This window comes from Halichoerus grypus, chromosome 11 (assembly GCF_964656455.1).
Source record: "Halichoerus grypus chromosome 11, mHalGry1.hap1.1, whole genome shotgun sequence".
Lineage (NCBI taxonomy): Eukaryota > Metazoa > Chordata > Mammalia > Carnivora > Phocidae > Halichoerus > Halichoerus grypus.
Window position 1 is genome coordinate 15,877,658 of NC_135722.1, and position 10,453 is coordinate 15,888,110.

The 10,453-nt window shown below is 55.7% G+C and overlaps 1 protein-coding gene across 2 annotated transcripts; it reads right to left on the bottom strand.

The window, feature by feature from the left end:
* Positions 1–850: 850 nt before the first annotated feature.
* On the bottom strand, positions 851–8,613 carry SLC35C1 (solute carrier family 35 member C1). Of its 2 annotated transcripts, XM_036097771.2 has the most exons (3): positions 8,510–8,613; positions 6,621–7,147; positions 851–3,069 (listed from the first exon to the last, which is right to left on the bottom strand). In XM_036097771.2, exons 2-3 carry the CDS (start codon positions 7,114–7,116, stop codon positions 2,510–2,512), a joined length of 1,056 nt encoding a protein of 351 aa, XP_035953664.2. In that variant the 5' UTR covers positions 7,117–7,147; positions 8,510–8,613; the 3' UTR covers positions 851–2,509. The 2 variants fall into 2 exon arrangements, with proteins under 2 accessions (XP_035953664.2, XP_035953663.2); XM_036097770.2 differs by lacking the exon at positions 8,510–8,613 and having other exon boundaries at positions 6,621–7,755.
* Positions 8,614–10,453: the final 1,840 nt, after the last annotated feature.

Consider the following 10,453-nt stretch of genomic DNA (forward strand, 5'->3'; position numbering starts at 1 on the left):
TCTTTGGGAAAAGCCCCCAGGCCTCTGGAGCCCAATCGCAGAGTCTTGCCTTGTTGGTATGCATGGCACCGAGTAACACCTAGAATGACACCTAGCACCCACGAGGGTCTGCATTTGTCAGGGAGCTGGTTGGTGCACCTCCTCAGGGCTCTTAGGAGGCATTGGAACCAGATGTTGAGGACATTTATAGATGCGTTATTTTTTTTTTTTTAGGTAGCGACGATAGCCTTGCTATCCAACCCACCCTCCTTAGCTCTCCTTGGCCTTGAGTCTATAAGACCCTTATGCGCATTAATAGTCAGTTAAAGCCTTTGTAATTAGTGGTCTAATTGTCTCATTAGACCATGTGGCCTTGATCATGCTGCTCTGGGGAGATCATTGGATAATCATGGCCGCCTCGAACTTTCGGGTGGGGCTACCGCAGGCCACATGCCACAGAGGCAGTATGAGAAAGCCCACGGCGGGGCGACAGACCCCCTGCAAGCCGAGTTCCTTTTCCAGATAGTGTCACCCACCTGACTCGGGTGGTTGGTAAGCAGGTCGCAGGTAACAAGGGCATTCCCTTTGGTTAATTGCAAGGGCAATCATGCAATCCTGCCACCTACACTGATTGTTTTGTGCTGGTCTCAGCCGGCCAACAAGCAATGTTGTGGCGGGACCGGCCCCTGTGGTTCTTATGATTGCAAGACACCCTTCGGCAATAACCATCAGGAAACTTGGAAAAAATAAAGGTTTATTACTTACAGGATCTGGAAACTACACAGCCCACCTGGGGCCACACAGCGATGTTGGGGGGGGGCAATGTGTGTGGTGGGGAGAGGGAGAGAGAATGAGAGAGCACACACAGGCCTGGGGTTCTGCTTTTATTGGGGTTGAAGGTTTTGCGGGCTCACTCTTTATTGGTGAATTCAAAACATAAGAGTAGAAATTTAAAGTGTTAGGAAGAGAGGAAACAAAACAAAAACAAAAACAAAACGAGCCGCCCAAATGGTTCATGTCCTGCACCAGTTATTGAATGATCGGTTATTGAAATCAACCAAGATCTTAAAAACCAAGGGACCTCCGGTGGGGAAGTGGCCTGGTTCCTTGTCCCATCCTGTGGCTGGCAATCTCTGACGTGGATGCCTCAGCCCTCAGAGCTAAGTCAGGCACTTGCTTTGCAGAAAAGAAAAGAACCCCAACGGCCAGGGTTTACACTACAACGTCTTACTCCCATTTTTAGTGAAATCCACACTCCATTCAGGGCATCAGGCCCTCCTCACTTCCTTAGAAACCACCCGCCATGAATTAGAAGATCACCCTTCCCCAACCTTTCCCTGTGGGGGCTAAAAACATTAGGGCATTACCCCAAGGAGATGGAACAGAATTCGCGACAGGAGGGACAGGGGTTGTGAAGGCCGTCCCGAGGCCACCGGGCAGGGGGGTGGGGAGGAGAAGCTTCTCTCAGCCCAGACCTCAGGGAAGAAAGGTTAAGTGTTAGTTTATCACCTTCATCAGAGCCAGGTTACAACACCTGCGCAGGGATCGGGCTCTGGGGATGGCACAGCACCGCTGAGGTGGGAGGCTCGGGGCCAGGACCCTTGCTCCATCAGCCTCCTGGGGGATGCAGCTCTGAAAAGGCAGAGTGGGGAAGGCTACCTGGCTCCCCCTCCAGGAGGTCTCACCTGGGCCAGGTGCTCCTCAGGAGGGGAGGAATGACACTTCCCAGTGTCAGGGATTGGGATGGGTGTTAATGACCCTGCGTAACCTCTACAAGCTGTGTGGTTTCCCCGTGTTCAAAAGCTGGGAACATAGGGTGCAGATGGTGGGAAAAGGGCGCTTTCCCATGAGGTACCCGATTCCCAGGCCAGTTCCCAGAAGTCCCTGGGGGTGCCAGGGCCAGGGTTGGGGACAAATGATCCTCTGTGCCCTTCCATGGGGCCTGCTGGGCTGGACGCAGAGAAGAGGGAACACTTGTCTGTTTTCTCCCTCAGCCCCGCCCACACTTCCCTCTAGAGGAAGGCTGACTTGTGGGATCAAAGCTTCACTGCCTGTCTTGGGACCCAGACATGTGAGGTTTCCCAAATCCCTTTAGTTGGCCTGTGGTGGGGTCGCACCCCCATCTCCCCTGAGTATAAGTGAAGACTTACTGCTGTCTCTTAAAGGTCGTGGATTGTCCCCAACTCCAAAGGTCATGTGGAGGTAGAAGGCCCTGGAAAGGGGACAGGGTGATGCCTCCCTGAAAGCAAGTGTTCTTCCAGAGAACCTAACTGGCTGTTCCCATGGGGTCCCTCCTCCCTAGAGGAGGACAAAACCCAGAAACAGGACAGGGGGTTGAGATAGGTTTGGCAACTTTCTGACATCCCTTGACAACACTGGTTCCATTTTAACCACCAGATTGTGATCAGGTTTGTAAACAATACCCCCTCCAGATCACCTTCTCAGGGTCCAGAGAGACGTCTTCATGGCTATTCTGGCCCTACCCCGGGCCTTCTCCCTGACTGGGGCATCCCCAGGTCCCCAGAGGAGCTCACACCCCCATGCTGCTCTTCTCATCCTCCTTGGGGCTGGGCTCCTCCTGACTCTTCTTCATCTCCCAGCCCCGGACCCAGGTATAGGCAGAGGAGCCCCCCAGCACCATCATGTTGCTTGTCCACCAGAGGAAGCTCTTGGTCTCCTCGTAGTAGAGCACCGCCAACACGGTCTGGGCACAGGCTTTGGCTGTGCCGGACACGTTATGGGTCAGGGGGCTGGTGAACTTGATCTGTAGACCGGTCACGTAGCCGATGGCAAAGCCGAACAGGCCGCCCAGCGTCATCATGCCCCAGAAGTGGGCGCTGCCCAGCTGGGAAAAGTCACGGAGGGCCTGCAGCTCCCCCAGCAGCAGGAGCAGGGGCAGGAAGAGGACGCAGGCGTTGACATTGTTGTAGAAGGTCAGGCGCCAGATGCTGCCATCCACTGCCGGGAGCACCTTCTTGGTGTAGATGGCGTTGAGCGAGACACAGAGGCTGGCCAGCACGCCAAAGAGGGTGCCTGTCCAAGACAGCGTACCCTCTGCCCCCTCCTGGTCCACACCAAGCCAGAAGCCACCTGCAGGCGGGGGGAGGGGAGGGGCATGAGGGATGAGGATGGAGAGGAAGGAGGACAGAGAATTTTGCCACCAGAGTTCACAGAGTGTAATGCAGTCCTCACCCTCCCATCCCTCCCTGCCTCTCTGCAATAGATATGTCCAAGCGCTCTGTGACATGCAAAGCACCGTACAAGGGCTGGGAAGTGGCCCAGGACACGAACGCTTTCTCCAGAGCTTACATTCTAGCAGAGGAGGAAGACATTAAAACGATTCATTTCCCAATTATTTAATTACAATTGTAATGAGGGCCATAAAACAGTGCAGTGTGCTCTGAGAACCCATAATCCGCGACTACGCTGGCCTGAGGCATCTGGAAAGTTATGTTGGAAATGAGCTCCAAAGGGCCGAGTGCTTGGTGGCTAAGGTGACTCTGGGCAAGTGACTTAAGGTCCCAGAGCCTTGGCTTCCTTGTCTGTAGAATGGCAGCCTGTAATGAGGTAGAATTACTTGTGGCCTGAGGTCTTTGGGGACAGTCCACTCTTTCGGACACTCAGTCTGTGTCACCTCCTACTCACAGAGCCCCCATGGCTCCCCATTGCCCCCCATCAAGACTACACTCTTCCGCCTGGCACACTGGGCTTCCCGCACCCTTGCCTGTCTCTGTCCCACAATTGTCCCGAGTTGTCTCTCTTGTCTCCCTGCTTCTCACGCTGGGACTCAGTGTCCTTGTTCATGTCCTGCACCAGAAACACCCTCCTCCTCCTTTCTGGGAGATTCTACTCATGCTTCAAGATCAAAGTCGGCCCCTCCAGACCCCCAGTCCCCAGACCTCCCCCAGGCCTCATCCTGCCTGGGATTCCCTGCAAGACCCCTTGCCTGCCCTAGGCTCTTAGGCACCTGCCCTTGGGGACGACTACACCATCTCTTTAGCGAGACCCCGGGGACGACTACACCATCTCTTTAGCGAGACCCCACCTTCTGAGGAGGCGGGGCCTGAATCTTGGTGTCAGAGAGATGTGGGCTCTAATCAGGTTCTGCCATTGAGAGGCTGGGTGGCCTGAGGAAAGTTGGCTAAACTTTTCTGAGCTCCCATTTCCTTCATCTGTAGAGACCTGGGTCACTTTCTTGACCCTCTCATTCCAACCAAACTACTTCCCACCTTGCAACCAGAATGATCTTCCTAAAGTACAGATAGATCTGCTCAAGTCCTGCCCTGGCTTAAAGCCCTTCCTCGCCTACTACCCTCAGGAAACCTTCCAGACTCATTTAACTTGGGCAGCCTCCTGTCTGGGGAGTCCTGCTCTGGCCCGAACAGGAAGAAACGCACAGGTACTTTTTTCTGTCTAGAACATTCTCTCCTCACCCCTTCTTTATACCCATCTAGTACTTCCTCCAGAACGCCTGCTTGGATTACCCCATTCCCAACCCCGTCTTCCTCTCCACCCCCACCAGGTTCCCTTCTACACCCCCATCACAGCCTCACCCCCTGCAGCAGAACTCACAGCCAGTTACCACCACCATGCCCTTCAGGAGCACAGGCGCCCCGTCCACCTTTGCCAAATTCGTCTCCCCAAAGTTTGGCATGGTCTCTGTCATGTGCCTGGCCGGCAGTTAGTGTTTGTTGACTGACTGAGCGACCACGGGAATGGAGGTTGTTCGGGAGGTGCCTTTGAGGGTTGAAGGAGATAAAGCATCTACTACGTACACTCACGCACGGTATTCTCTTTCCTGGCAGGGCCCTGGCAAACAGCTACCTGTACACCTGCTCTGGGGGTGTGGAGGGCTGGCCAGAGCACCCTCCGTCCTCCTGCTCGTTACTTTCCAAGTCCAGAAGGGGCGCCCACCGCGAGGTTCTGCATCCGAGAGGGGCTCGCACCCAGAAGGAGCTCTGAAAGGTACTATGAAAGCTGCAGGGGCCCAGGAATAGTCACCGGAGACCCATCTTAAGGGGAAGCCCAACCGAGAGGGGGCCGGGCCTGGGGCCAGCAGGGAGCACCAGCCGCCCGGGCCTGGCCCCATCAGTATGGCCAGAAAATGCCCTTTCTCAGGAGCCATCACACCATCAGCTACTTTGATTACTTTTAGGATCTGGGCCTAGTTTCCCTAGTGACTTCACCTTTCTGTATGCAAATTGTCCCCCCCCTACACCCCAGGTTCCCCGCTCTCCCCCTCCCCCCCACCTCCTGCTGGTCTGCAGGGCTCAAATGGAGATTCCTGGGGCATTTGGCTAAGTGAGGCCTGGGACTCTGCATCAGCTCTGGAGGGACGGGGTGGCGGGGGGGGGGGCTCTGAAAATCTGCCAGGGGTCTCAGCAGCTCCTTCTGTTCTAACCTCAGCCTTCTCCCCTCTCCCATCTTGGGGCTGGACTGAGGAGTCTGAGATCCAGCAGTTGCTTGATGAGGGTGACATTTTCGAGGACGGGTGGCACCAATGAGACACCAGCAAAGAATACGTAGGTCAATCAACACAAACTTTACGGCCCCAGGAAAAACAGGTTAGAAGAAAGACCACATTCCTGAATGACAGGGCACTGGGAGGATTCTGAGGGAAGTGGGCGCTCCCTTACCCAGAATGCTGCAAAAAACCGTTCTGTGATGATGGAAATGTTCTATCATCTGCTCTGCCCAATACAGTAGCTACTGGCCCCATGTGGCTACTGAGCGCTTGAAACGTGGCTACAGAATCAGGTTATAACACCTGCAACTGAAGAACTGAATTTTAAAAATGTCACTGCATTTGAATGAACTTCAATTGAAATAGACACATGTGGTCCGCTAGTGCACACACAATCTCTAGGGCACAAGAACAGAGCAGAGGGGTTAAAAGCATAAACCTGGGAGTCTGGCCAATCTGGGTTTGTGCCGCCTGGATACTTCCTAGCTGTGTGGCCCTGGGTAAGTAACTTAACCTCCCTGAGCTTCAGTTTTCTTGTTTGTCTGGAGTTGATGAGGGTGATGCTACCACTCAGGGGACCTCTGGGGAACAAAGGAGATGCTATGTGTGAATGATCTGCACAATGTCCCCATAGATAATTCTTCCTTTCTAAGGGTCAAGTGTGGAAAGACAGCTAAAACTTCTCAAAGCTTATTCCTCTCTATTCTCTTAGCCATTACTACGAGCCTGCAAAGTCAGAGGGTGATGGTATATTTATTACAAGATGTATTCTCCTCTGGAAATAGCACTGGATGGGGAGTCAGGGCACTTGAACTCTTGAGAAGCAATACAGTGGTTAAGCATATGGAGCCAGACTCCTTGAGATCAGATCCCAGCTCTGCCACTTATTAGCTGTGTGATCGTCAACAAATTACTGGACTTCTCTCTACCTTGGTTTTTTCCCCCTCTGTGAGATGTAGATTATAATCCCATCTTGTTATGAGGGGCCCTAGCTGGGCCCCTAACTTGCTGGCGACCTCAGGAAGCTTATGCTCTCTGGGCCCCAGGCTCTTCCTCACATGACTTTGGGCAAGGGAACCGGGACAGATAAAGTCCAAAGATGCTTGGCAGGGTTGCTCTTTGGGGTTTTGGCTCCCCCATGCCTCCCCACTCCCCGTGGCCCTGGCTGGCCACTCACCGATGATGATGCCGCAGGTGAGCAAGGCATAGAAGGAGGTGGTCTGCTTGAGCAGCAAGTAGGAAAGCAGCACATTGAAGACGGTGGTGAGTGAGCGGCCCACATTGTAGAAGGCCACCCCGACATACTTGAGGCAGAGGTTGTTGAAGGTGATCATGCCGATGAAGACCACAGACAGGGGCAGGACGCTGCGGGCCACCCTAAGGTCCAGGCGCAGGGAGGGAAAGTCCATGGTGCCAGGGCAGAGGGCGGCCAGGGTGCTGAGGCTCTTGCACAGCAGGGTGGTCACGAGGCACTGGTAGAAGGTGACGAAGATGGGGGTGTCCAGCTGTAGGGAGGGGCTGTCCAGCAGGTACTTGTTAAGGAACACCATGGAGATGGAGGTGGCCCAGTAGAGTGACACCACCAGTGTGATCTGCAGAGCCCGCAGCAGGAAGGGCTTCTCCTTGCTGGCCTCTGCCTCTCCCGAGGGGTCGGAGGCCCCCATCAGTGCCATGTGCAGGATCCGGGACCGCTTCAGAGGGGCCCTGTTCATGGTAGCGGAGGAACTGGGTCACCCTACAGCCAGAACTCGAGTACAGGGCAGTCCGCTCCTGTCTGCTTTCTGCAAGCCGCAGCCCTCAACTGTCACATGGGGGGTGGCCTAGAGGCCTCCCCACCCAGAAGTTCTGTTCTGGGGGGAGCCCCACAACCTGCTCCCACTCTGAGGGGGCTCATGAGACAAGACACCGGGAGGGGTGAGGAAGAGGCTAAGGTTAGACAGAAGACCTGTCAGGGAAGAAGGGGCTGGTGCCTGGGAGGGATGGGTCTCAGGAAGAAGGGAGGGGAGAGGGAAGGAAAAAGAGGGAGGGGGAGGAAGGCAGGGCGAAGATGCTGGAGCAGGGCAGAGGACAGCGTGAGGAAGAGAGAGGGAGGCCTGGGCGGCTGCAGGGAGAAAGGGGAGGCATGCAGGAAGCTGAATGGAGGGAGGGCGTGCGGGGGCGTTTGGAAAGAGGGGTGCAGGGAAGGTCAGAGGTGCTGAGGGCGGGGTCCGAAGGACGCAGGAGGAGGCCGGGCCGGCCCGAGCCCGCAGCGCGCTATCCTCCGGAGCCCCAGCTCCGGTTCAGCCCCGGAGCCTCCGGACATCCGAGGCCGCGCCCCCCCGCGAGGCGGGCCCTGGACTCATTTCCTGACACGCCCCCGACCCCTCCTTAAAGGGCCCGCGCGCCCGGCGTCAGCCTTAAAGCCACAGCCCGCGAGAAACAGCCTTCAGAGTCAGGCTCGCGTCCGGCCCACCAACCGCCTCTCGGCTCCTGTGCACTCCCCGCTCGGGGATGGGGGGTGGGGGGCGATCGGCCTCTGCGGAAGGTTCCTATAGGTGCTTGAGCCTCGGCCCCCTTCCTGAAAGCCCTCCCCAACCCCAGCTCCGTCTCCACCAGAAGCTAACTACCGCCCCCTTCCCGCCTCCGCTCACCAGCAGGTCCACCGTCCCCTTCCCCCATCTCGGGCCCGACCGCACCCCCATAGCCTCGGCAGCGCCTAGAGTCCCTGGGCGTCTAGAGAACCCCTACCAGCCCCCCATCCCTCTACTAGCCCCAGCTCACTCTCCCTTGTCGCATTCCCTTCCTTTCCCCCACTTTCACTTCCCCCATCCCTCTTCCAAGCCTGAGCCAGCCCCCTTCCCCCCGTGGCGCTCCTTGAGGCCGAGGCCACAACATCCCTTCAGGACTTCAATCACTCTGCGCGATCTCCCCCCGCCCCATTTGAGAACAGCCATATGCGAGCCTCAAGGCAACACACTCTCCGGCTCCCTCCCCCTTCTAAAAAGCCCCTTCCCCAAGCCGGGCCCAGCCGCTAGCTCTGGCCCCAGGGCTGGCGTTCCCGGGCCTCGATGGCGATCCCGCGCTCACCTCCTCTAACGCACTGGCCTCCCGCCCGCGCTGCCGAGCACTGCACCTGCCGCGCCGCACCTGCAGCACCGCGCCTAGGGCCGCGCCCGCTGGAGACGACTTCCTGCTCCCAGCCCGGGGCGTGGGCGCCAAGCCAACCTCGCCAGCCTGCTCCCCACGTGAGGCGGCGGCGGGACGACCCCGGGCCCAGCCTGACCTCGGCCCCGGGTTGTCCCTCCTGTCGTGGGAGCAAGCCTCCTCCTGTTTCCAAGGCCATCCGAAGCCCAGTACCCTGGCCGGGCCCGTCCGGGATACCCCACTCCAATTACCGCCGCTTGCACGTCCCTGGACCCGGCTTCATCCCTGGCCCGCCGCGTGCCCCGCGCCTCGAGCCCCGCCTGCGCTTCCAGAAGTGCGCGCGGGAACCGCTTCCTGCCGGTAGTAAGCCGAAGGTTCTCTGCCATCTTCCAGGAACCGGGCCTGGGAAGTCCGGCACCAGCCAGGGTCCGTCACTCACCAGGCAGCCTGGAGGGCCCACTTCTCCCTGGTTCTTGTTCTGGCACCAACGTTGGGCGGCTCACTTCTGAGTTCTCTTTGTTGTAAAAAGGAGGGGGCCAGCAGGACTATACCAGAGGGCCCCAACTTCCTTGCTCATTACTCTGGCTGGTATGGTTGAAAGTAGGGACTACCATCTGTTTGTAGTATTTCAAACATCATTTAATTAGTACCATTTAATTTACAGGTGAGATGTGTTAGATTTGCTTTAAAATACTCAGAATATTAAAGAGGAAAAAAAGAGATGGATGGATAGGTAAAACAAGATAGGCACAATGTTGATAATTTTATAAGAGTCATTTTACTTTTGTGTACATCTGAAACTTTCCATAAGAGGGTAAAACCTGTGGAGTACATTTAAAGTCTCACATGCTAACTGCATAAACCCTGGGCCCAATTTAACACAGCCCTTGGTGGGCTATGCGGAACCGGAAGCATTCCAGGGAAATAAGCACCTTCCAGCGACCCCAAGGCAGGGGCAAATGCCCCAGAGTGAGCTTTGCCCCAGGCCTATTCTCTTCCATCATCAGGCCTCCGGCCCTTGCTCTCTGGGTCCCCCACTACTCCCCCTTCCTCCAGAGATGGGACTTCCTGCTTCCTAGTTATGGGCTGGTCTCCTGGTGGAGATTGCCATCTGGTCACCTTATCATCTTTGGGATCAGATTACCCTTTTGGGGACCGAAGGACTGAAAGGGACTGAACTGGTCATCGGAATTCTACTTGGAGGGTCTCATCCCAGGGCCAGACTTTGAAGGCTGTGGGTTTCAGTGTGTTAAGAGCAATCAAGTCCTCTCTGCTCTTCTCTCTTAGTCCTGATGTCTCACTATGACAAATAATTTAATGACAAACAGGGCAAACTGGTCTGCGAGAGGCTCTGGTTTCCTGGAAGGGCCCTTCTCCTTGGCACATTAACAGAATTAATTTATCTGATGAATGTGCTACCACTTTGAGGCCCTAGGGAAGAAATGCATTCTGTATATAGGTCAGATGCTCTTCACTGAGAGAGACCAGGGACAGTCCATGCTGGGTATGTGGGGCATAGCCTGGGCTCTCCGCAGGCCGGGTGACCAAAATGTAGCCCTGTCTCTAATCTCTCCTCTTCCTTACATTTTACCTGAAATTCCACCATTAGCTTCAGTCTCCTGCATTAGGGTTGTAATAGGCCAGTAGGGCAAGTTTCCCAGATTCCAATCCTTTTTGTTCCTCATGAGGGAAAGGGGGGAGGGGTGTGTTTCTTAGGGGTCTAGGGCCTCGGGAGGTGTGCACTTTGCACAGTTGATTTGCTTTTGAATTTTTCTTAAGGATTCTTAATTTTCTAAACCGTTCATCAAGGGTGAGGTTTTAGGTCTTGTCAAGAGTAATTACCCAGTGTGCGAACTTGGTGTGAAGCAGAACAGAAGGTCATCAACG

What these genes read in the sequence shown, in the direction of transcription:
- SLC35C1 (XM_036097770.2), bottom strand. Translation starts at nt 7,155, where the DNA reads ATGAACAGGGCCCCTCTGAAGCGGTCCCGGATCCTGCACATGGCACTG. An exon ending in CACCTGCGGCATCATCATCG is followed by an intron (nt 3,070 to 6,620) that starts GTGAGTGGCCAG and finishes CCCCGCCTGCAG; the next exon opens with GTGGCTTCTGGCTTGGTGTG.